This window comes from Astyanax mexicanus, chromosome 21 (assembly GCF_023375975.1).
Source record: "Astyanax mexicanus isolate ESR-SI-001 chromosome 21, AstMex3_surface, whole genome shotgun sequence".
Classification (NCBI taxonomy): domain Eukaryota; kingdom Metazoa; phylum Chordata; class Actinopteri; order Characiformes; family Acestrorhamphidae; genus Astyanax; species Astyanax mexicanus.
The window spans coordinates 17,432,579-17,459,766 of NC_064428.1; the positions used below are offsets into that span (position 1 = coordinate 17,432,579).

Here is a 27,188-nt window from a genome sequence, read left to right on the forward strand (position 1 = left end):
TATTAGTATATTTGAATATATTTACATTCAAATATCTATTATTGGAAACTTCACTCTTACAGTATGATTAATTGTGATTAAACACAATTAATTATTGTGATTAATACATATTTGTGTACGTGTTTGTTACCACTAATAAATATAAATATAATTATATTTTAAGCTACAGTCTTAGGGAGAAATGTGTAATTAATCGTGATTAATCAAAGAATAGTTTGTGTATAATCGGGACTGTAGCTCTAGTAACAGTCTCATCATCACTGTCTGTCTGTCCTTATTATGTAGTAGTTCACATCTTCATGTAGTTCAGACATCTGCTCAGACATCATCAGACGTCTGGGAAACACATTTGAATGTATGAACTATTATTGGCCAATCCCTGATCAGGGGGAGGGGCAGGGCTGGCCTGAATGCGGGTGGGGAGAGAAGAGAAGACCCTTCTAGTGTTTCTTCCTCTTCCTTCTGAAAGTTTCTCAGTGCTGGAGAAGAGCAGGAGTGATAGGAGTGATATGTGGGAAATGAGGAAAACTCCAGAAACAGAGTTTAGAGTTCATACTGGGAGGGCAGGACTGGGGGGTGCTGTAATTGGGCAGTAACGGACTGGGGGAGGTGCTGGGAGAGTTTGGTGGAAATGGGGAGGAAGTGTTACAGCTGGACTGGGTGAGTTGGCTCTTTTATGAGTGTATGAGTGACTGTTCGTTCATTCCTCGTCGTCACGTGACCGAGGCGTGCCTGACCGGTATACGGCTCACGCGCTTTTGTGCTCGTGTACCTGCTGGGCGAGTGAAAGCTGATAGCCTGGCTGTTCTCCTCAGAGCAGAGCCGAGGAGCATGAGAACCAGCAGCTGAACCTCCTCACAGACTCGGACAGAAGCTTCTGGAGGGAGTTTACCGGGTTTTTACCAGCTGGAGTTCAAAATGGGAGGATAAACCGTGAGAGGAATAACTTTCAGCAACTTTTGGATGTTTTTAAGGCTGTTTAACGTATTTAAACTACTTTTTTCTATATGATAATGTGAAGACATGGCTTCATCTCACCTCGAACACCTCTTCCAACACCATGCTGGACGCTGAGGAGAAACTACAGGAGGATAAACTCCAGTTCTATCAGTTTTAGCACAGTTTTCTACGTTTATTTCTCTTTTTAGGTCTTTTTTTAGTCAGTTTTGGCTCGGCACCATGGCTCTGTCCCAAATCCAGTGTCTGGACGACAACCACGTCAACTGGCGCATGAACGAGTCCAAGCCCGAGTTCTTTTACAGCGAGGAGCAGCGGCTCGCGCTCGAGACCCTGGTGGCTCGCGGCCGGGACGCCTTCCACGCCTACGTCCGCGAGCGCGAGCTACGGCCCTTCTTGTCCGAGCCGGAGCTCGAGCGCCTGTGCGGCTCCGTGGAGGAGTACCGGCCGGGCTTCGAGCACGCGCGGCCGGACGGGCTCCCGGGAGAGCCCGAGGACGGCGCCGTGTCGCTGCAGTACTGGCCCGACCGCTCCGACACCTCCATACCGGACCTGGACCTCGGCTGGCCCGACTGCAACTCGTACCGCGGCGTCACGCGCGTCAACGTGCACACGCAGCCGCCCATGGACGGACAGACGCACATCAAGGAGGTGGTGAGGAAGACCATCGCGCAGGCGCAGAGGGTAAGAGAGTGAGAGAGAGAGGGAACAGGGGGGGCCTCGAGGGGCCAATGAACCAAAAACATATGGGGTGGTTGATAAGGTGTTGCAAAAGGAGTGCTAGGGGTTACCGTGGTGTTTCAAGGGGTTACTGAGGTGTTGCTAAGGTGTTGTAAGCTGAGCGCCATGTGGTATTGCTAAGGTGATTCTCCATGTGGTATTGCTAAGGTGATTCTAGGTGGATGGTATTGAGGTTGCTAGGGTATTTCAGGTGGTTACTGTGGTGTTTCAATGGGATATTGAGGTGTTGCCAAGCTGTTGTAAGGTGAGCGATATATAGTATTGCTAAGGTGATTCTAGGTGGGTGGTATTGAGGGTGTTAGGGAATTTCAGGTAGTTACCATGGCGTTTCAAGGGGTTACTATTATGTTGCTAAGGGCTACTATAGTCTTGCTAAGGTGATTCTAAGTGGGTTTTTTTTGAGGATGCTAGGGTATTTTAAGGGGTGCTATAGTGTTTGCTGGTGACTGAACCAAAATATTTCAGGTGGTTGAAAAAGTGTTTCACAAGGACTGTTAGAAGTTACTAGGGTATTGTAGGTGGTTACCATGGTGTTTTAAGGGGTTGCTGAGGTGTTGCTAAGGTGTTGTAATGTGAGTAAAACGAGCTGGTTGCTATTGAGGTTTATAAAGTATTTTAAGTGATTGCTATGGTATCTTAGGAACCCTGTGGAAAAGAAAGGACTAAGAAAAACACTGATTTAAATCAAGCAGGAGGTTCTTATAGCCACTGTTTTTCATTGGCACTTGCCATAGTCGGGCGCCAATCAGCTAGAGGTAAGCTTAGCATGGCATGGCACTGTTTCCAACTGGAATTAATATAGAGGTTAAGGTTTCCAGATGGAACTCACTGTTGGAAAATTGGTTTTGCAGTACGTTCACAAGTCTTTGCACATATTCTACCCACAGAAAGTGTCTCAGTTTTGTCTCAGTAGTATTTCAGACTTTTGTAAGAAATTAATTGTACTAAAATAAATTGCAAGTGAAGAAAGATGAGCTAAACAGCTATCTGTTGGCTCAGCTGCTACAAGTAGAACCTAGCCCTAGCCAAGTTCCTTGTCGTGTTCTTTTTATCAGAAGGTTTCTGTAATCTAGCAATAACTTCTCAAACTCTTTCAGGCTTGCTCTTGTGTTCTTGCAAGTTTATTCTTGCTAGTCGGTTTTAGTGTTAAAAAAAAATTATCCAGAGCGCACTCATGTCTTTCTACACTTTGCTCTTGTAAGATAGAAGCAGTGTAAGATGGATGCAAAACTTTGGTTTTAAAATCCAATGCACACTAACTACATAGAGAGGTAGCATGCATTGACAAAAAATAAGATTAGGTCCCATTATATTAGTGTGAAGTTGTTCTTCTCAGATTAGAATGTCTCATAAAAGAACACTTGGCACGTTTGGAACAATTGTGCTCAGTTGCATCATCATCCTGGGACTTCTTTTTACAATACTCAGCTCACAAAGCAGCACTGCTTGTGAAAAAGTGAACAGAGTGAGATGTGCCAAGCTTATTGAATTTATGTGAAAGAATGTGAGGTTTATGTCACTTTGTGGTGTGAAAGTTGAGTCACTAACAAAAGACACTCTTGGGAACAGTAAAACAGTGGCAAATGAAGCTGTAGATATGCGAGAAAATGGAAAAAGCTGTTTATCTGGGAAGCAAGAGGTTATTTGATTAATAATAAGTAGGGATATTGCTCATAACGATCGTAAACATCTATTTATGGTGAATGGTGATACTGTACATGAAGCAGTAAAGCAGTAATGCAACAGTTATACTGCATGTGATAAACAGGGCACTGATAAAAGTTTAGCTCTTAAACAAACATTTAAAAAAAGTAAATATGTACATTGTATGAGTGTATTTAGTTAAGACAGTATGTTGCCCATATATAGTGCTGGACGATATGGCCAAAATTTATATCACGATATATTCCTTAAATTTCGGTCGATACGATATAATTTCGATATCGATAAATACTTTGAAGGCCTCAGAAAAAGAATCCCTGCAATCTCTGCAGCTTGCACTGCAAATTTAAATTATTATTTAACTGTGTATTTGCACTTTTCAATCTATCAATCTATCTAATGGAAATCTGTACCTACTACTGTATGAAAATGTTTTTTAAGTCTTTGAAACCTCCTTTCACAAAAACTTTAATACTTTAGAAATAAAAGTAGTCAAAATAAATCAATGCTCAATTTTATTTGCATATAGCAAAATAATAACATGACATCCCTGTCAAACATAAGCCTATATAACTATTACAAATAAAAATAACTTTAAATGACAACAGAGGCAGAGCTTCTTATTCATTGTAAACAAATTTAACAGATTAAAACAAAAGTGTTTTAACTAGGATATATAATACAAGAAGCCTTTATATACATAAAAGCAACAAGATTTTCCCGTCAAATAAACAAACCTATAGGATTTTTCAACTATAAATAACTTAGTGACAACATAATCTATTAAAGTGCTTCAGCCAGAATACAAGAGGTATTCAACATGATATCAACGGCAAATAAACAAACCTAAAGGATTCATAAACTTTAAATAACTTAGTTTCAACATAATCTATTAAAGTGCTTCAGTCAGTATAAGGAAAATATTGTATGTAGTGAAGATGCTTGAGGTGGTGGAACAGATTAGATGTATTAACGTTACGCTGCTTGTCGGCTCCACTCACCGGCACAATTTGCAGCAAAGCGGCTGGGCGAGCGGACCCGCGGCTGGGCGAGCGGAGCCGCGGATGAGCGAGCGGAGCCGCGGCTGACCGAACCGAGTCTACCCTAGCCTTGGATCCGCTCGTCCCGGCTCCGTTTCGAGACATTTTAGATGCGTAGCGGAGCGGACCTGAACCTAACCTAGCCTAGCCTAGCCTAGCCATTTTAACCTAGCCTAGCCTAGCCTATCTGGCTACGTGCCTGTGTGATTGCGTCATCACGCACTGAGGTAGCACAGCTATGGGGGCTAAATGTGTTTGGCTCTGCGGCGAGCTGACGCCAGTAAAAAACGCCTGTCCGTGACAGATTCTGTACATAATACATATCGATATACCACAAAAGTGATATCACCGTTATTGAAACATTTCTTATCGCGATAAATACCGATATCGAATTATTGTCCAGGCCTACCCATATAATAATGATGATAAACAATATTACTGTCATTTTAAAGACCCTTTTATACCACTGAAATAATGATAACATTTGCATAATAATGCAATTACACTATTTTAAGAGCAATAAACTTTTAATTTAATTATTGCAATTGAAATAAACTGCACATTTAAACATTTCTAAATAAATAAAACATATATTAAATCTGGTCTTTAAAAAAAGCTTAAAAATTGTCTCATTTACGTTAATAGACTCTCCTTGCTAAGGAGACATAATGGGCAATATTGAGGTTATTAAAAATAAAGATATTTAATAGTTGATATATTTTGTGCAATATATTAGCCTTTGATTTTGTTTGGATGATATATTGACCCAGAAAAAAATGCTATAAACCCTACTATTATCATTTTAAGATTACTTTCTGCCACAGATATAATGGTAATATAATAGCAAAAAAAAGGCAGTGGATTTTAAATATAAAAATATATAAAAAATATTAAAACATTAATTAATTAAAAAACACTGTCAGAATACTGACTCATTTACATTAATTTGAATTTGAATGTCATGCTTTATTAAGCATTATGCTTTACTAAGCATATTAGTCAAGTCTATAGTCAAGATTTAGTGTAATTTATTGTCATTACATCTGAGTACAGGAACACAGTGTAACAAAATTACAGTTCTCTGGAAACATGGTGCAACATGGAACAACAATACAACAAACAAACATGAAGTGCAAAAGTGTAATGATAGTGCAACATAAAACTAGAACATTACAATAAATACAATTAAGGTTAGTTTAACTAATTAATGATATCCTCAGTGTTTAAAGAACTCCGCCCAGCTGTATTTTAATACAGAGTATCTGAATAGCAGTTTTTAAGAATCTGACACTACTGGTGTAAAATATATTGCTACAAGTATCCGCTTGGTGATGTAAGATTTGGATGGAGCTGCTCAGCCAGCTCTCTACGCTCTACTGTTCTTGACTTAATCTGAAGCTACATGAAGTTTGGAGGTCTGTAGTGACATAATGACTCTGCAGAAAGTTGGTGACATCTGCAAACTTTGCCCCTCGGCATTTGCTTGGTATCTTATAGGGTTTAAATCAGGGTATTGTGCATGACAAGCACTTTTTAAATGTATTTTAAGACCAGTTTTGCAGTACATTTTGATTTATATATATATATATATATACATTTATATCTATACTCAATATATCTCCATATATCCAGGATTAAAGTAAAATAAATTATACTGGACAGATATAATCTGTCTCTAGTAGATATATAATGGGATTTAACATTAACGATGCGTTGGCAATGAAAATCCGCATCAACACTTTTTTAAAGCCGACATTATCAATTACGCTAACTAATGGTTGCAGCCCTACTGAAGGCCACATGAAGTTTGGAGGTCTGTAGTGATTGACTTGACAGAAAGTTGGTGACATCTGTACATTATGCTCCTCAGCATTTGTTGACCCCACTCAGTTATTTTACTAAATATATCTTCTTGGGTTTAGGTCAGGGGATTGTGGATGATTCCATATATGTCCCTTAACTGTTTTAATGTGTTTAATATTAATATACAATGTACAAAATAAGAATACAGTAGCAGGGATTTCCTAATGAAATGAAAATATATTTTGTTGTCCCGTAAATTCTGGCCTGGTGGGAATTTTATATAGGTGCGTGCATGGCACAGTAACAGAATGTACAGACATGGAGACAGCAGCTTTGCATAGACCTTATTACCATTACCAGCTGTCTACAGGAATTAACTGAGTGCATTCTTTGGAGCATTGATATTAAGACCTCTGTCATCTCTAATCTGGATTCTATTGATTTCTGCCTGGCTTTGATTGGTTAATTCAAAAGCTACAGACAAGTGATATCATTAGTGTATAATATAATATAATATAGAATCAACCACAGAATAATAATAACGATTATTGATCATGTCGTAATTTAGTTAGGTAAGGGTTTGGGAAACACTCTTTAATTAATGATCAATCTTAAGTATGAGTAAATGAGTAAACAATCTGTCAGTGTGTGAATATGTACATCACAAACAGTGCATTTTACAATGTTCATATCAATATAAGAATTATATATTGAATCAACTGAATTTAAAAAATATATTATGTTTTTTTTATTAGCCATATTGTGCACCCATAATTAATGTTTTGTATATGTTTATGATTAGTCTGTAACTTTATGGGACAGGCCTAGAGTTGTTTTTAGGAGTTTCACTCATATTCCATGTAAGAAACACACACAAAAGACACACAAAAGACCTCTTGTGTGGCACCTCCCCACCATTACGGCCAGGGTTTAAAGTAGCTTGTGATGACTGAGTGAAATGGCAGAAGGAAACGCTTTGTGGTCACTAATGGTGAGATTTGTTCCTTTGATCAGAGACTTGTGACCAAAACGCCTATTATGGTTGTGAGTTCCTCAACCGGGATTCTCATTGGACTGCTTCAATTATATCCTCATCATCATTATGTCTGGTACACACATGTTATAAAGCTGCAGACCTCTTGACTCACAGCATTTTGAAGTCCCAGCATGCTAAAACATGCAGTCAGAGAGCTTCTGCCATTAACACACACACACACACACAGACAGTCTGATCTGCCTCTCAGACAGAGCCTCTTTCTTTCACTGCCTCATACAAGCTGGAGTCATTCTGTACCCACAGCTCTCATTGTGAGAGATGCCATTCTGCACAGGGGCCTCTTTGATTAAAACTGGGTGGAAGTCAGTGTGTGTGTGTGTGTGTGTGTGTGTGAGTGCTGTATATCAGGTAAATGTGTGTGTGTACTTGTCTTAAGTGTGGGTGGGTGAAAGTAGGTGTGTTTAAGTGTGCTAGGATGATCACAGTCTGCATTATCACATTACAGACACTTAATAATAAACGAAGTAGAACAAGTTCATAAAGTAAAGAGAGACAAATTAGAGGATCACACCTCTTCACATTGGGTGGGAAAACAGTGTATCAGAAAGAGAATGACTTAAGATGTTTTGGGTCAAACATAGGCCACTTAAAAACTGCCTCTACAGGTCAGGTCAGAACAGGTCATTTACAGTATATCGGTGTCATGCTGATATTTATCCTAGCACTGCTAGGTAGGGTGAAGCATTATACATTTAATTTGTTCTGAGCTTATTTCAGTTAATTCACACTGTCACAAGTATTCAGTATTTATGTCAGTATATCATTATCACAATATTTCATTGCAGTATACCGTATACTGTATGTTAACCCAGAAAGAAAACGATTGCCGAATTTTTTCACAGTAAGCTGCACTTAAAATCCTTTAATTTTCTCAAAGATCATCAGTGAGCCTTATAACCCATTGTGCCTTATGTATGAATTTTACCAGTCAGTTTGTTAGGAACAGTAAAGTCACTCTACTTAAGTACAGCTTTATACAGGAGTTATATATATACTGAGGCTAAAGCAGTAAGCATAAGCATTAGCCGTTAAATGCACGAAGCACTAGCTATTTCACCGTTCAGAGTCAAGTATGTCAGACTGTAGCCAGTATACACATTGGCATAAAGTTATCCAAAAGCAGTGTGTAAGACTGGTGGAGGAGAACATGCCAAGATGCATGAAAAAAAACTGTGATTAAAAACCAGGGTTATTCCACCAAATATTGATTTCTGAACTCTTAAAACTTTATGAATATAAACTTGTTTTCTTTGCATTATTTGAAGTCATGACAATATTTTATTTGAAATTTGGGAGAAATGTTGCCCGTAGTTTATAAAATAAAAGAACAATGTTTATTTTACTCAAAAAAAAATAGAAACTGAAGTGTAAAGCTGGATATATTTCAGTGCATCCCTACCATAAGTGCCTATAAACATGTTGATGACAGTGCATTAACTGAGCCTATCCCTGTGTGTGTGGGTGTTTGTGTTTGCCAGTTGATTGCAGTGGTGATGGATGTTTTCACGGATGTCGACATTTTCAAGGACCTGTTAGATGCTGGGTTTAGGAGGAAGGTGGCCGTGTACATCATCATAGACCAATCATCTGTTCAGCATTTCCTCAACATGTGTGAAAAAGCCAGCATGCACCGAGGACATCTAAAGGTGAGCATAGTGTACCTAGTACACACCCACCCACTACCACACACACACACACAAACACACACCGGCCATTACTGAGTGATGTTTTCAATAACTTTAACAACTGAATGGAGATTTGCTGAACTGTAGACTTTGACACTGTATGTATGTATGTATGGTTACAACAGTCGCTGTACATTTAATGTTTTTAAAAGCTGTTTGTAATTGCTATATTGCTGTTCCCCTAATCACATTAAAAAATACTTTCCTGCTATTGTATTTTTAGGAGTGCACACCTTACTTTCTTTCCTAATGATAACATTCTAAGCATACTACCCATTCCGGTGCAAAGTGATTAACAGCAGCAAAAACGCCTCTGAAGTGTTACAGATAAAGCTCTTGTGTTTTACAGCTTCCAACTAATGCAGGTCGGTGTTACTAAACATTTATATAAATGTATTTCTAAGTTTATGGTGGCTTCGAGGAATTGACAGAAACTTTATGTAGTCTTACAGTATACAGTGCATAGAATTTAGAAAGAAAAAAAAATATATATATATAAGGCTTAAACAAATGAAGCTGGAGTGCACTGAAATGCAATTTCATAAATTAAATAGCCTAAATGTATTTTATCTTATTTAAAAAAAAACAACAATTAGAAATCTACAAAAATAAATTATTAAATAAATTATTTAACATTTTGAACATCCCAGCACACAGACCAACAAAGCTCAATATTGTTCGCTATATTTGGTCTTTTTAATTAATCTAATGAACACTAAAAAGTGTTTGTTTTTTTTGCCTTTTTTCATATAAATATTTTCAGTTCATCCCTAATGTGAAGTAATCAGTGTGCATGAAATGGCTGCATAAAATTATTTTCATATTTAAGTATTAACCGGTCTTTTGATTAGTACAAATTGCCTTAGTGCTTCCAGTAGTGGACGACAATATTTTAAATTGGCTTTAAAAATTGATTTGTACAAATTGGCTTGAATAAACATTAAAATAAATACTTTTCTTAAAAACAGCAAACTACAAATAAACATGGTTAAAATCCAAAGTTATAGTTTAAATATTAAAATATTTAAATTGTGTAAAACAGAAGAACAGAACTAAAGAGTAAATAGGTAAACCTGTCACTGTTGCAGTCTCCATAAAACACATCTGTTGAATATTTATGATCACTGAACATTAAAAAGACAATAAGAAAAGTGTTTAAGTGCCTGTATGAAGCCTGTTATAATATGAAACATGACCTGATGAGCCACAACTTTACTACATTCATCACTTGATATTTAACTGTATTTTTAATACAATGACGATGATCTACCAGTTTATTGTGTTTTAATCAGAACAGTAAACGTAGGCCAACACATTGTAATCTGTGGCCCAAGTTTTTACAAGCGATGCCATTAAGATTGCTGAGAGGAAGGCAGTGTTGATGAGGCATGGCTGAGTTCACTTCCCCGGCTGCAGGAATAAGTCAGCTGTAAGTCAGTCTGGATAAGTGCAGCAGTTAAATGCCTCAATAAACTGCAAATATAATTAAACAAACCATTATGCATTTTAATTCGAGATTAAGACTTTCTTGAGACATTCCCATGAAATATAGTGAGTCTAGGGTAGCTTAGAGAATAGCAAAAATAAAAAAGGGCTGGGTATCAGTTAAAATTTAAAAATCTAAACTTTTTGGCACCAAAAATATGCTTTAAATGTGAAAGTGATACCTAAACAATAAGTTTTTTATTTTTTTTTTCTAAATTGTAACCAAAAAATACAAAAAGTGACAGTAATACTGCAGTAGTGTGGTTTAGGTCAGGCACTCGAGATTTTTTTTCTACTGTATTATAATATCTCAGAGTAGAGAAAGGGGGGACTGCGCAAGAGACAGAGCGAGTGAGAGCGCTGCCACTATGATCAGAAGATCGCCGGTTTGAATACAATTCATGTAGTTTACCATTAGCTACCGGAGCCCTGAGAGAGCACGATTGGCCTTGCTCTCTCTTTGGATGGGTAGATGGCGCTCTCTCTCCACATCACTCCAAAAGGGTGATGTTGATCAGCACAAGGCATCTGTGAGCTGATGTATCAGAACCGAGTTGCTGCGCTTTTCTTCCGAGTGCGCTGTGATGCTACTCAGCAATGAACTCAGTTTGAAAAGAGTGTGTCGGAGGAGCCATGTGCTAGTCTTCACCCTCCTGGTATTGGGGCATCACTAGTGATGGGGGAGTCCTAATGAGTGGGTTGGGTAATTGACCGTGTAAATTGGGAGGTAAATGGGAAAAAAAAATGAAATAAAACAATAAAAAAAAGGCAATGAGTAAGAGAGACAATGTGAATATGCTGGAGAGAGACAGACAGCGTGAGTGAGCAAGAGATTTCAGCACAGTGTCAGTGTGTCGACCGTGTTCCTGTGAGCACAATAATGGTTTTGGGGAAAATTAAAGGATTTTACGTGTGCCTTATTATGCAAAAAATACAGTATGTTTTTACATTGAATAACGTTAAAAGTTAATTTCCCTGTGCGTTTCTGTGATTTAAGATAAGGGTTATTGCACAACAGTAAGAAAAGGCTTTAATCTGTGAAAACACTTATCTGTGTGGATTTGACGCAGGAATGTTTTGTGTGTTTGCATATTTGCAGTGTCTGCGGGTGCGCTGCAGCAGTGGCTGTGAATTTCACACTCGTTCAGCCAAGAAAGTGCAAGGTTCACTGAACCAGAGATTCATGTTTGTGGACGGAGACCGGGCGGTGTCTGGATCATACAGGTGTGTTTATTTAACTCAGTATAACTGAAAACTTTTTCATGCCTCTTTAACTTGCAACAGAGATTGTAATTTAAAATGATTTTGAGTACTGTCTTTGTCTTCAATTGCTGGGGAGGCTTTTGGGAGTACTGTGTGGATTTGAGTTATATTTAGTGCGTATGACTCAAAATGAAACCACTGTCTCTCATATGATGTGGCCTGTGTGGTTGCATCTGCTAAACAAATGTCCTTTATTTCTTCTGACCTAATTTAAGCTATTGTGCCTCACTTGACTTATTTGGGTTGGGTTGGGTTTTTTTTAGACGCGTTTGAGTGAATTTATTCAATTAAAATTAAGTCCAACTCTGTTTAAGCTGGATTAGGTTTACCTTAACATTGACTGCTTAAAGGAGAACTCTGGTGTAAAATAGACTTGGCGTGTAGTGAAACATGATAATGAGTACAAACTTATTTATCGGATAGCCGACCTCCATTCACCCACAGCATTCCTAAATACAGCACATTTAGCCAATGCTCCCAACAAGCTTACAACGATAGTAATAGGGGCATATCATTGGTCATGCAAATAAATCATTATTTTTACACCATTAACAAGCTCAAAGTAGCTCCAAACTTTATTAGTAGATTTCTGAAGGGTCTGCCACTTAAAACAAGGCACTTTGCACAGATAGTTTATTAAAAATAAAATTTTTATACACACAGTACCTTGAGCTAGTTCTCCAGGCGGCATATAAAAAAAAAAGTCACTGTTAATCGATTGATGATCACAAAGGAAAATGTAATATAGGGGAACAGATGGCAAAACTAATTCTGTGGAAATGCATGAATTTCAGCTATTTTAATATTCATGCCACAGGTCCACAGAATTCATTTTGCAATCTGTTCCCCTATATTACATTTTTCTTTCTGCCCGTCAGTCAATTAACAGTGACTTTTTTTTATATGTTTCCTGGAGAACTAGCTGAAGGTATTGTGTTTATAAACAGTGTATTTTAATAAATCTGTGCACTTTTAAAGCTCTCAGTGCCTTGTTTTAAATCTTACCTAGAAATGTAATACCAGAAAGGCATCGACCAAAATAACACTGAGTACCAAAAGGTCAAAAAAAAAATTTCAGCCTGATTTTTGTTACTTTGCATGAAACACACCAAGCATGGAGAGTAAAATATGTGACTACTTTATATGTTTCTCAGTAAAATGAGAAACGCAATAAAATAGTGAAATATACTTTAACTTGTTGAGTGTAATTTAAAATTTTATAAAAAAAAAAAAAAAAAACTTTTGTGTGGCTGGTTTATAGAAATTGTTGTGTATCGTGATTTATATCGTCATATTTCGGGATATAAACTTTTGGTCATATTTCACAGCTTTGTTTTGGCTATCAAATTGGACTATCAGTCACATTGCCTTACTTTGATTGTGCTGGCCAGTGTTCAGCTCCAGTCACAAGATAGCACCTCACAACTTATACAGCTGTGACCGTTCCCAAGCCGTCCCCTGGGGAAACACTTCATTATTAATTTTTATACTGCTGCCCCATGATGTTTGACATTTTGGTGTATTTATTAATATTCTGATAATTAGCTTTTTTTATTAAGGTAACTAGTATTTGATTTGACATGTTTGTTAAAATATCTGTTCTTTTTACTTCTCAGTTTTACGTGGACGGCTTCTCGATTGGATCGTAACCACATCACGGTTTTGACGGGCCAGGCGGTGGAAACCTTTGATAAACTGTTTCGTGAACTTTACTTGACCTCTCGCGGTGTCAGCTTGTCTAAGGTCCTGCTGGCGGACCTCCCTGACCCCGACCCTTTGCCGGTTCCTGTTCCCGCCCCTCTTCCCTCTGCAGCCGTTGCTAGGAAACTAATCAACCCTAAATATGCCTTGGTGGATACGTCAAGCCGGACGTCCTCGGATAAAGTCAGCCCTAAAAACAGTAGCTCTCAGAATCAGCTGCCCATACCTGTGAAAAAGCATCGGGAGTTGATTGAGGAGATGCCCAAGCACCCAGGCCTCGTGGGATTGGCCAAAGCTGAACTCATTTCCTATTTGCCTATCTGGCCAGAGCCTGACCCTCCCAGTGATGTGATTGGCTTTATCAACATTCGAGACACTAGTAAGCCGTTGCAGGTGCATTTGATGCGATCGCAGCTGTTTGAAACTTCCCAGGCCATTCGATTCAAAGACCCCTTCACTGCCCCACCTGAGGAGCCTTTACCTGAAAAGGTGAGCCCTCGCTCTAAAGCAACGAACACACCCAAAACTGATCCTCCAAAAGATATTGATCATCAACCATCAACCAAGGGACCACCAGTCAAGGAGATTCTTCCTGACAACCATGAATCTTTACCTGAAATCACATCACCTCCTGCTGTATTTCCTACACCCACCCAAACTCCAGAGGTTCCACCAGCCAAAGCTCAGGACCGAGCTCCTCCTGAGCCAAAACCTGCTCCCAAACCACAGCAGCCTCCTTTAAAAGAGCCTCAGATTGAGAAGCCACCTCCAGGACCACCAGTTCCCAAGCCACGCACCTTGCAGCTGGTGATGACTGCAACCGATGGCCCTGAAGCGGTCCAGGTCAGCCTGGTCAAGAGGGACCAGCCCCAGGAACCTCAAATGGTACCAGAAATCGTCACTCCACCACAACGCAGAGCACGAGAAACCTCAAGTTCAGATGAGTACGGAGAAGCACCTGAGGAGCCCTCCTCAGCAGTGCACACACTCACAAACCTCCTCCCAAACATGGACCAATCCAGCAAGGACAGTACTCGAGACAACGACGCGGACAGTACGAAGGTTATGTGCGCACATTCCCTGAAGGACAAGGACGAGAGTTCCACGGCATCAGACGAGTACTACGAATGCAGCGACTCGGAACCCGGGACGCAAGATCAGCTCACTAACGGGAGGACTACAGGATCAGGACGTATCGGGGACCATAGCTCTGGATCTGACTCGCTGAATATGATGGCACGGCTATCTCAGTCTATGCTGGACCTGAGAGCTGATACTCGCGCAGAGCTGGAACCTGCTGAGAGGAACCTGCTGAACATACAGAGCAAGTACAACACAGGAAAGGTAAGGGTGTGTTTGAGTTTGTGTTTTTTACACTTTCAGGACAGATGTGTGTGTAGGAAAATCAGTAGGGAAATGACCTACATTGTGAAGACCAGACAGAAAACGGTCCTCACTTTGACAATGACTTTAAATGGCTTTAAGATAAAAAAAGGTCAAGTACAGTTTTTTCTATTACAAAAGTTAAGATAAGGCTAAGGTTTAGGTTAGGTTCCTTTAGCATAAAGACCTTACCTTAGAAAGGTCCTGTCAGGGACATATGGATGACCCCATTGTAAGTGCATTGTAAAACAAATGTGTGTCATAGTGAAAGTGTTTTTTTTTTTCTCTTTTAAATGAGATGGGGCATGTTATCTGTTCAGCCGGCCTCTGTGATCTAGGGTGTGTCACCGATCCACCGGGTGATAGAGGTGTGCTTATGTTTTATGAGCCTAGTCTGGGTGTGCATGTTATGAAATATACCAGGGTGTGTCAGATTGCTGCTGGCACTTCCAGCAGGCCTAAACATGCCATAAGTACGGGAACTCCATTACGATTAAAGTTTAATATTTTCATTCAGTAGAGCTTAGGCTATAATCCTCTTGGAATGTGAGGTCAGTTATCAGTCTAAAACAAGAACAATCTTTACATTTTTAGCTTCATAGAATAAGAATCTGTTTAAAAAGAATTAATATGGAACTGAAATGTTTGTAATTCGTCAAAACCTCAAAAATGGCGTTAATGTTTTTGCTTGACAGTGACTGTGTACATTGGCTTGAAAAGTATTCATACGCCTTCAACTTTTCTTTTTTTTTTACATTTTGTCATGTATTTTATCAAGATTTTAAGTGACAGACCAATACAAAGTAGCACATAATTGTGATGTGGAATGAAAATGGCGATCATGGTTTTCAAAATTTTCAATCAAATTAAAATCTCAAAATTGTGATGTGCAAAAGTATTCACTTTTACTCTTATACCACTAAATACAATTATGTGCAATCAATTGCCTTCAGAAGTCACTTAATTATTTAACATGGACCAGCTGTGTGTAATTTAGTCTCAGTACAAATACACCTGTTCTGTGGAGGCCTCAGTGGTTTGTTAGAGAACACTAGTAAACAAACAGCATCATGAAGACCAAGGAACGCATCAGACAGGACAGAAAAGTTAAAGATGTGGAGAAGTTTAAAGCAGGGTTAGGTTATAAAAAACATATACCAAGCTTTGAGCATCCCAGGTAGCACAGTTTAATCCATCATCCAAAAATGGAAAAAGAATTCTACACCTGCAAACCTACCAAGACATGGCCGTCAACCTAAACTAACGTATTGAGAAAGGAGAGCACTAATTAAAGAAGCAGCCAAGAGGCCCATGGTCACTCTGGAGGAGCTGCAGAAATCCACAACTCATGTGGGAGAATCTGTCGACAGGACAACTATAAGTCATGCACTCCACAAATCTGGTCTTTATGGAAGAGTGGCAGAAATGTCATAATGGACATAAACAGACATAAGAAGTGCCGTTAGCAGTTTGCTACAAGCAAACGTGGAAGAAGGTGCTGTGGTCAAATAAGAAGGTGAACCTTTTGGCCTAAATGCAAAGCACTATGTGTGGCGGAAAAGTGACCCTGAACACGCTTCTCTACTGTGAAACATGGTGGTGGCAGCATTATGTTGTAGAGGTGCTTTTCTTTAGCAGGGATTAAGGTTTTACTTTTGCATGTTAAACTTTTATTAAACAGATTTTTATTTGACTGAATTTGTGAAAACCATGTATAATTTCCATTCTACTTCACAATAATGTGCTATATTGTGTTGGTCTGTCACTTAAAATCTCAATGAAAGACTTCTAATATTGAGTTTATAAAGTGACAAAATGTGAAAAAAGTTCAAATATTAATAATTTTGCAAACCACTGTATGATATAAAAAGTTTAATACAAATATACTTTGGCATATCCCAAATGGGGACTCTGGGTAGTGAGGGACTCTATAGATAAATCCATGTGTTTGTACCAGTATTTTTGTTCTGTAAATTCTGTTCTGTTTCATGTTTATTGTTATTTTAGGTGCAGTTTTTGGCGCATTAACTACATATTTTAAACACTTGCTGTCAACAGGAGGCAAGTTGTGGTTTGTGGTTTGGCCACTTTTCTGTATGTGTTGAATCAAGTTCAGTGAGTCACTGTTCTCTGAATTAATCAGTTCGTACTGCGTGCATTGAGTCATTGCACTCTGTTTCAATAACAGAATAGTAATAAACTGTAGTTAACTTTATATAACATTAGAATAAACCTAAATACACATATTCAATGATCAGTGAGTGTGTATACCTATCAAACTATACATAATATTACAGTAAACCCAAGTAAACATAAAGTTAGTGGTCAATAAGTGTCTATCAGTATTTAACTAAACATTAGAATAAACCCAAGTAAACATAACGGCAGTATAACTGTAATTAACTCTATATAACATTAGAATACTAAACCCAAATTCACATAAAGTTAGTGGTCAGTGAGTGTGTATAACTGTATTAAACTATATATAACAATAGAGTAAACCCAAATAAACAGAGTCAGTGGTCAGTGAATGTTTCCACCTGTATTTAACATTATATAACCTTAGTGTAAACCCAAATAAACATAAAGTCAGTGGTCAGTGAGTGTATATATCTGCATCTAACTATATATAACATTAGAATAATCCCAAATAAGCATACAGTCAGTGGTCAGTGAGTGTTTCTACCTGTATTTAACATTATATAACCTTAGTATAAACCCAAATAAACATAAAGTCAGTGGTCAGTCAGTGTTTCTCAGTGGTCAGTCAGTGTTTCTACCTGTATTTAACATTATATAAGCTTAGTGTAAACCCAAATAAACATAAAGTCAGAGGTCAGTGAGTGTGTATATCTGCATCTACCTATATATATATAACATTAGAATAAACCCAAATAAACATAATGTCAGTGGCCAGTGAGTGTGTATATACTTGTATTTAACTCAGTATTACATTAGAATAAACCCAAATAAAAACATTAAGTCAGTGAGTGTATAACTGTATTTAATTCTATATAATATCAGAATACTTAACCCAAACAAACATTAAGTCAGTGGTGAGTGTGTTTACCTGTAAAACTCTATATAACATTAGAAAATAAACTCAGTGAGTGTGTTTTGTTTTAAAACTGCATATAACATTATATTTCTTTGAGTTTATTCTAATAAAATATATACTTAATTACAGGTAAATTACAGACCACTGACTTTATTCTTATTTTACTTAATTTAATGTAATATAAACAGTATTTTATATTTATATATTTATATTTATAGATTTTGTATTTAACAGTATTTTATATGTATATATGGTCAATAAGTGTGTTTACCTGTACCACTATGGTTTTGATATTTTTTAAGGCACAGGTTTGATTGCTGTTTGATTTGCTTTAATGAAGGACTAATTAGATAAACCAGGGTGTGAACTTTGGAGAGGTTTGGAAATGGTTAGCAGACTGACTCAACAATCATTGTTTTTATTGTTTACACTGCTTCTGATACAAATAACATGTTTATTAATTTGACCTTATTAAACCTGTCATGTGCTCGCCTGACCTCCTGAGGTAAAGCACTGTGAGTTAGGACATGCATTGCTGGTTATTATTTTAATAATATGTGATTAGATGTTTGACCTGCTGGGGGAGCTTGTGACTGAACTTGTGTGGGATGAAATGGAATCTGCGTGAAGAACACAAAACAACCATTGATCTCCGGCCATCTTCAAATTATTAGTACAAATGCTGAGATGTGCTGAAGGTTTCCCAACATGTGGAACGCATTTTTGATTTTTGTGATTCAGACTGAAAGGAATCTTACTTTTTTCCAGTTCAAAAGCTGCTATATAAGGTTTTATTGAAAGTTTTATTTGTTCTTTGATGATTAATAGTAAATTCACTGAAATGTGCTTCATCCAACCAACCTATGCAAATATGCATGTAGTAACAAGAAATTGAACTTTGCTTTGTCAACTCAGATAAACGGAATCTTTCTTGAAGTGGGCCAGTGCCAACAGCCTTATAGGCAAGTCTATTTACTTTCAGTGTCAGTGGTCAGGGAGTGTGTATAACTGTATTTAACTATATTTATAACAGTAGAATATACCCAAATAAACAGAGTCACTTGTCAGTGAGTGTTTCCACCTGTATTTAACATTATATAACCTTAGTGTAAACCCAAAAAAACATAAAGTCAGTGGTCAATGAGTGTATATATCTGCATGTAACTATATATAACATTAGAATAAACCCAAATAAGCATAACGTCAGTGGTCAGTCAGTGTTTCTACCTGTATTTAACATTATATAACCTTAGTATAAACCCAAATAAACATAAAGTCAGGTTTTTTATTGAGAGTTTTATTTGTTCTTTGATGAGTAATAGTAAATACACTGAAATGTGCTTCATCCAACCAACCTATGCAAATATGCATGTGGTAACAAGAAATTGAACTTTGCTTTGTCAACTCAGATAAACGGAATCTTTCTTGAAGTGGGCCAGCGCCAACAGCCTTATAGGCAAGTCTATTTACTTTACAGCCTTCTTTGCATCTCTAGGAGAAAAGAAACCAGCTTGTTTTAGGTTTTAGAATCTGTAGACTCATAAATACAGATTTTAGCCTGAACCGAAGATGCCTTTAAATTTTGGACTGGGAACCACTTCTTGGCAGCTAATTCATGCCTTGTGTCTGCTCTGTTAAAATACCATCAGGAGTTTAGGAATAAAGCTACACTGATAGATGTGGTGGTCTGGAAGTGAGATGTGTTCAGGTGAAGATCTGGTTTGTTTCTATCTTGCTGGTGGAAAATAATAATAAGGTGCGCCACTGATTTATTAAAACCCTGACAACAGTCATTCACCCAATCCTGTCCTCATTCTCAGTGTAATTACACCCCCGCTGCTTACACACACAGATGCGCTGCTTTGTGCAAACCCGACTTTTACCAATAACAATAATAAACAGTGTAAAGAATTGTTGTTACCCTAAATGAGCTGCTGGCGGGCTAGCAATATCCACTGCTGAGCTGCCCAGAAGCACTGCTCCCAACGCGCCAAAGTCTGAGCGCACCCGGGTCTTAAACGAAATGATGACTAGTACAATGTTTGGTTTATTTCACGTTACACCCCAAACACCCCATAATTAATTTTGCATGTTTTGAGCCGAGCAAGGTGTATTTTTTGCATCCTCAAACTACCAAAGACACACCGACGCGCTCTTAACTTAAGCTGCACGATGCGTAATTGACCAGTGTGCTACAGATCGCTAAAATAGGGCCCTAGAACTGTGAGTTTTTATTGTTATAAATTAAGGCACATTATATTTGTCAATATCCTTGACTTGGATGAAGATCAGAACACATTTTGACAGTTTTATGCAGAAAACCATTAAATCCAAATGGTTCACTTGCTTTTTCGTGCCACTGCAGGTTATATCTACTGACTCAATAATGCTTAGAAAACAAAATCTTGTTTGACTGGAACTAACCGCTCAGTGGTGTTGCAATGATGTTGCCACAGTGTAAACAAATTTGTCTGTAAGGACTTTGGCTTTTCCACTTTCACATTAACAGTGTTGAGCCTTCTCCAATCATGGCATGACCAGAAAGCTGATTGGCTCTTTTTGTTGATGGATGGTACTCTATTTATAAACAGACGACATGCCGAGCTTTAATTTAAGTTGAATTTACCCAGTTTGCTTGTTACTACATGATGGAGTGACGTATTTTATTTAGGTTGAATAGACAAACCACTTTTTATAGTCTATGTGATTTTGGTTGAGGTGAAAATTGCTTGGTGTTGCTTAACAAGCTTATTTACCACCCGGTTACATGTTGTTTTCCTTTTAAAGGCTAAAAACTAAAGCATAGCATAGCATTGCATATTCTAGCACTGTATAAGTACAAAGCATTGTGTCCTCTTTGTGTCCTCCTCCTGTGTTGAGCTAAAGATATTGAAGCTAGTCAGTTTGGTTAGCCGTTAGCCTAGCACGCTGTGGTCTAGCTCCTGGTTGGCTTGGCATTAGCTAAAAAAGCTTGTAAGGCTTGAAACAGTTGCTTATTGTCAGCATAGTGTTAGCTTTTAGCTTATTTAGCATTGCTGCTGTACTCTTCTGTTGTGTTTTTTCTTTTTGTTTTTTTTATTTTGGGGTGTAATGCTGGATGATATGATTCCAAATTTTTTATAAAAAATGTATTAAACATTTTATCAAGATAACGAACCATAAACAATTTTTTTCATGATAGACGAACACTGCATTTTTGTTTGGTACAAGCTGGACAGGGATGATTAATATAGTTTCACATTCTGCACTATGTTTTTAAGGGGAAAGGACATGAACACACTATATGGGAAATGCATTTAAGGAGAAATCCGCTGTGAAACGGACTTGTGGTGTTGTAGTGAAACAAGTACAAACGTTTGTCGAATAGCCCACCTCCATTCACCCACAGCATTCCGAAATACATCGCTTTTAGTCGATGCCCCAACAGGCTTACACTGCAAGTGATAGGGGCATAATGTTTCCCATGAAAAGGAATGCCTTTTTTTTACGCCATAAACAAACACAAAGACAATATAATTTCAATATTGATATAAACTAAAAAAATGGACAAGCATGGCCACAATAAATATCTGTACCTACAAATGTAGAAAAATTTGTATTAATGAAAAATAATCCCTGTAGTGAATGTCAGTGGCACATGCTGTAAATAACAGAGGTATAATAAAATATTGATATTGTCTTGCAATACTGTGTCAGTATTTTCAAAAAAACACCAAGTATTTTACATGATTAATTCATATGTAAATGTCGATGTAAGAAGTGGTCCATTAAGTATTTAAACCCCTGCGATTCCATTGTTCTGACTGGATAAAAAGTAAACTGACTATACATTTTAGTATAAATATAATTTCTCTAAAATTTTCAACAATCACAACATATCTCCTCAATTACAATATCGCAATATATCGCAATATATTGAATAATAACGCCTGTATTGTGATATACAGCTCTGAAAATAAATTAGAGATCACTTAAAAATGTTGAGTTTCTTTGATTTTACCAAACTGAAAAGCTCTGGAATATAATCAAGAGAAAGATGGATGATCACAAGCCATCAAACCAAGCTGAACTGCTTGAATATTTACACCAGGAGTAAAGGCATAAAGTTATCAAAAACAGTTTGTAAGACGGAGGAGAACATACCAAGATGCATGAAAAAACTGTGATTAAAAACCAGGGTTATTCCACCAAATATTGATTTCTGAACTCTTAAGTCTTAATGAATATGAACTTTTTTTTTTTTTTTTGCATTATTTGAGGTCTGAAAGCTCTGCATCTTTTTTTTGTTAATTCAGTCACTTCTCATTTACTGCATAAATGCTCTAAATGACAATATTATTATTTGGAATTTGGGAGAAATGTTGTCCGTAGTTTATAGAATAAAACAACAATGTTCATTTTACTCAAACCTTCCAGAGCTGTATATCATATTTCCAAGCTCTTGTCAGTACACAGTCCTAGTAGATAATGTAGATTAAAATATCAGAAATGTGATTAGTAATCCTATTCACAATTATTGAAACATTGCAATATAAATGTATTTAATTATTTTGCAGCCAGTGTTGTAGAACAAGCTATTCCATATGTGTCTATAAGGAAACCAATGGTGCTAAATTAATGCTAAATAGTGCTAAATTAATTACATCAGTGACCTTCACAGTACCCCTAAGGCGCTGACGCTCAATCATCATATTTGATGGTGGCTTAGTTTGGATCATATTACTCTTTATTGAATTGGGCGTCTTATGTTATAATTTATTTGAAGAGATTTAGTGAGAGATACGCTAGTTGCCTTTAGGGTTCTGTTGTGTGCGGATGGCATGTTTGTACACCATGTGCTTAATCTCTGAGTTTGATCCAGATGTTTCAAAAGCATTTTGTTCTGTATTTAATTGCTGTATATTGTAAGTACTTTCTGGTGCCAGTTTCTCAAGGATTGACAACTCCTTTGAGAAGATGCCAAAGAGTTTACAAAGGCTTTACTTTACTTTCATATCACTGTAGGGCTCTAGACTAACTTTTTGCAATAGTTGCACCGGTGCACCAATTTTTTTTTTTTGGGTGCACCAGTTAGCCCACATTGTACTTAACATTGCAGTTTTACAGGTTCACTTTTTAATCGCTGTCCATTTAGGCAATATTTACTTGTAAATAATAAACTAACAATGTGATCAACATAAACTTTCGTGTATCGTCCACAAAAAATTTGTATCGTGACAGTCCTAATAAACAGTATAGCTCCTATTGCCTTGTGCCTAATACAGTCCAATATACTCACCTCTGAGTGGTGAAAGAGCTAGTGCTGCGGTTAGCGGCTAATGCTAATAGAGAAACTAAACTAAAACTCCTGTATAACTCTGTACTTCTCCTTACAACCTGACTGGTAAAATTCATACATAAGGAGCAATTTTTGGGAAAATTAAAGGATTTTAGGTGCGCCTTATAGTGCAAAAAATATGTTAGTCAAACCATTACGAAACAGAAGGTAAATAAAATGGCACAACACTGCCCTTCATACTAGCACTCAAGTAAATTCATTTTTAAATGGTTTTATAGGCTAAGTAATTGTACAAATTGCGTTTTTCGTATTGTTTTTGCATTAAAGTTGACTAAATTCTAAATAGTGAGATATAGCAAAGCATACAGAGAGAAAAAACGTCTCTCTCTTTTCCAAACAAAGCACAGGAGCAGCTCACACCATTATTTGCTCAGCCCACAGATATAGTATTTCATTTGTATGGGAACTAAGATAACATTACTGAAACACTGAATGAAAGCCAAGTTATGTAAGGGCTGAAGTTGCTTTCATTTCTTTACAGGCTGTTTTTTTTTCCTTCATTAGTTTTATAACAGTGGGTCTGGCAAACATGAGATCCAAACATGTGGATTAGGCTTTTTTTTTGCAAAAAAAAAAAAAAATATATATATATATATATATATATATAGTAACTAAAAACAATATAACAACAATACCTCATTGTGCTAGAATTTAGTGAAACATAATTATATTTAATAGATTTCTAGATCATGCTATTAAAATGTAAAAATTTTAATAGCAAGATATTTTACATTTAAAGTCTTTTTAGATCTTTATAGCTGTTTTTTTACATTTAAAGTTTCACGTTTAGAGTCTTACCTGGGTAGAGAGCTCTGCTTATCATGCCTGGTAGGATGATGAAGATCATCGGTAGCATCTTCAGGTAGCTGGCAAAGATAGATGCTCCTTTAGCGTGGCTCAGATTTTTGGCTGAAAGGGACCTCTGCACGATCACCTGAAACCCACAATACTGAGGTTTACTTTTTACATATTCTGTGGGCTGGTGAGCAGCTCATGATGTATATTAATATCAAGGGGCATTACAGGGGTGTACTGTGTGTAATACAGCACATTTGATACTTCCTAAACAAGAAGGATTGTGTAAAAAAAAACATTTAAAAAAGGTTCATAGAAATGAGGGCAACAATTGCAGTATCATTTTCAAATGCTATGTAAAACTATCTACACGAGAGAACCCCATTTATGCAGTGTTTTTTTGGGTTGGTCTGGAACAAGCAAGAATATGACATCTTGTTACATTTTTGTCCAGATTTGCTTTGCGTTCATACTGACGTTTGCAGTCCGATTAAAATTAGGGTGCAAAAGATGGTGGGTGGGCAGTGTTGATACTTGATTCAGCCCATGACCTGCTCAGACCTGACCTGAACTTGCTCAGATGGTCTTAATCTACAGGTTTGGTGGACACCAGAGTTCAAAAGGCAGTGTTCACACTTATTCTAAGGAACTGCACTAATAGAGCAATTGCACAAGGGTTCGTTTTCATTAAAATACATTTAACAAGTATAAAAACTTGAAAAATTCTTAGACCTGTAACATTGATTATATTCTCCATTGTTTATGTTATGAAGGAACACTATAAGTATTTGAATGTTTTTAAACTGTGTTTAAACAGCACTGGTATGTTTTCAGTGTTTTAAGGATAATTTACCTAATTTACCTTAATAATACAAATTTGCATTGCTATTAGAAGGGTGTAATTGCATGGTTATTCTAAATTATCATACAGAACATATGCCATTTTCTTACTGTCATTTCTTCTAATGACAGTATAATTGCTGATTGCACTCATTTCTTGAGTGTATCATCCAAACCAAAGTAATTATCATGACAGACTTGAACACACCCATAGTCTACAGCTCTGGAAAAAAATCAGACCACTTTACCAAATTGAAAACCTCTGAAATATAATCAAGAGGAAGATCATCAAACCAAGCTAAACCGCTTGGATTTTTGCACCAGGAGTGGCATAAAGTTATCCAAAAGCAGTGTGTAAAACTGTTGGAGGAGAACATGCCAAGATGCGTGAAAACTATGATTATAAAACAGGGTTATTCCACCAAATATTGATTTCTGAACTCTTAACACTTTAAGAATATGAACTTGTTTTCTTTGCATTATTTGAGGTCTGAAAACATTTTGTGTAATTTTTAGCCATTTCTCATTTTCTACAAATAAATGCTCTAAATGACAATATTTGTTTTGCAAAATCAGAGAAACTGATTCAGAAACTGAAGTGGTCTCTTATTTTTTCCAGAGCTGTATATTGTATACATTTAAAGATGTATCATTCTAAAGCTGAATCTATTGTAAAGCAGAAACTTGTTTTTTAATCTCTGTCTTCTCCTCCTTCCTCTGTTGCAGATGTTTCAGGCAGTGTCGAGGTCTCCAGTTCGAGAAGCCTACAGCAGAGCTAAAGTGGTGATCGCCAAACCGGGGGTCTACCATCGCCCTCCCAAAAGCAACGCCCACGTGATCGGAGGTCACCGATACTGGCAGGGAAAACTCTACGGCCCTGAACGCCCCCAGAACAGAGCGCCACAGCCCAACGCCAACCGCACCGGCCGGTCCCCGCGGAGGCACATCTCCCCCTACAGGACTGGAGGACTGAGGACCAGCCAGTCCCCAGTAAACCGCATCGCTCACGCACACTCGCGTTCTCCCGCTCATCGCACCACGCATACACACTCCCCCTCACCGCGGAGGCAGAATGAGACACAGACCCCACTGGGAATCTCATTTTCAAAACTTGCCAGCTTCAAGAACTTTAGAGGGAAAGTACCGGGAATATTAGGAGGCGTCGCCGTGGGCGACAAAAGGGTAACGCGTGGGCACAAAGACAGTTAAGTGTTGTGCTGGAAATTCTGCAAACCTGAAGAAACTGGGAGTAAGTATCTTTGTGTTAATGCCAATTGTGCAACAGACATGCACACTAAAAAAATAACTCTGCTTGTTAGAGTGTGTGTAAAAGGGACAAAAGACAAAAGAAATTCTCACACAGAAGTAGATGCCCTGAGCTCTGTGGAATGTAGTTTATGGTGAAAAGGTGATGGATTTTTCAACATGGTGTAGGCGGTATCAAATTGTGTTACAACCCATTTGCTGTTCACTGAAGAGTACGTAAAGATCTCATCTCAAAGTCTTCAGAAGCTCATTGCTTCTATTCTGTCGCAGACACACACCCAGTGTACCAATGATATTGTTGTTTAAAGTAATGTAATATTCATACTTGACCAGATTTTCTCTGTCAGAGGAGATCAGAATTTAATAGGAGAAAAATGACATTTTTGAGAATGGTGCTTTTGTTCTTTCTGGAGCGATTACTGGAGTTCCTTACCTGCTGACAGAATGTACTAGATGTTTGATAACGGGGCAAAAACAATAAAAACTTTTTTCTTACTGTCTTTTGTTTTTTGCTGTTTTATATAATATTTTCAATAGTAAATGATAAAATGATCAAGATGTTTTTTCGAACTAGAACTGTGTTATAGTTCAAACGGCAATCTGTGGGTTGTGGTCTTTGGCTCAGCCTACTGCTCTTTCCCAAACACACATTCCCCACCCCTAGGTTGCCAGGTTTAAAAACACGAAAGCAGCAGTGGAAGCTGCCATGGGAGCTAGCAAGCAATCCTTAGCTCCTACACTGTCTAAAAGCCTTGCCATTCATGAAAAAAGCTAATATTAACAAATATTAGCAAATATTAGCAAATGAGCTAATATACAGTGAGAATGGGTGTTGTCTTGTCCCTTATGTGGTGTGTTTACAATTTTGAAAACACAGAGAATGAGCCACCTGTATGAGCCCATTACCCCTGGTAAAGAGTAATATAGAAGAGTAATATTGTAAACTGTATTATATAAAATATTAACAGTGTTAAAATGAACAGTGATGTCGTGTATGTGTACTATACATGACTGTATGTTGTATTACACTGTTAGGAAATAAATACATCATACTGAAATGGAAAGGAAATATTAGCTTTGGACCAAAATATTAGGTTGTTGTGTGTCTATGTTT

The 27,188-nt window shown here is 37.5% G+C and overlaps 2 protein-coding genes across 2 annotated transcripts in view; one reads left to right on the forward strand and one right to left on the reverse strand.

Moving 5' to 3' along the window:
- slc5a10 (solute carrier family 5 member 10) overlaps positions 1–27,188 on the reverse strand; it is a 69,894-nt gene that overhangs the window by 21,512 nt on the left and 21,194 nt on the right. The window contains exon 9 of the mRNA XM_022686400.2: positions 23,972–24,107. Within this exon, the coding sequence (XP_022542121.1) occupies positions 23,972–24,107 (136 nt within the window). The remainder of the gene's footprint in view (positions 1–23,971; positions 24,108–27,188) is intronic.
- On the forward strand, positions 488–26,570 carry LOC103021584 (protein FAM83G). Its single transcript, XM_022686399.2, has 5 exons — positions 488–1,641; positions 8,739–8,906; positions 11,530–11,654; positions 13,310–14,738; positions 25,535–26,570. The coding sequence occupies exons 1-5, from the start codon at positions 1,180–1,182 to the stop codon at positions 26,015–26,017; spliced, it is 2,667 nt and encodes an 888-aa protein (XP_022542120.2). The 5' UTR covers positions 488–1,179; the 3' UTR covers positions 26,018–26,570.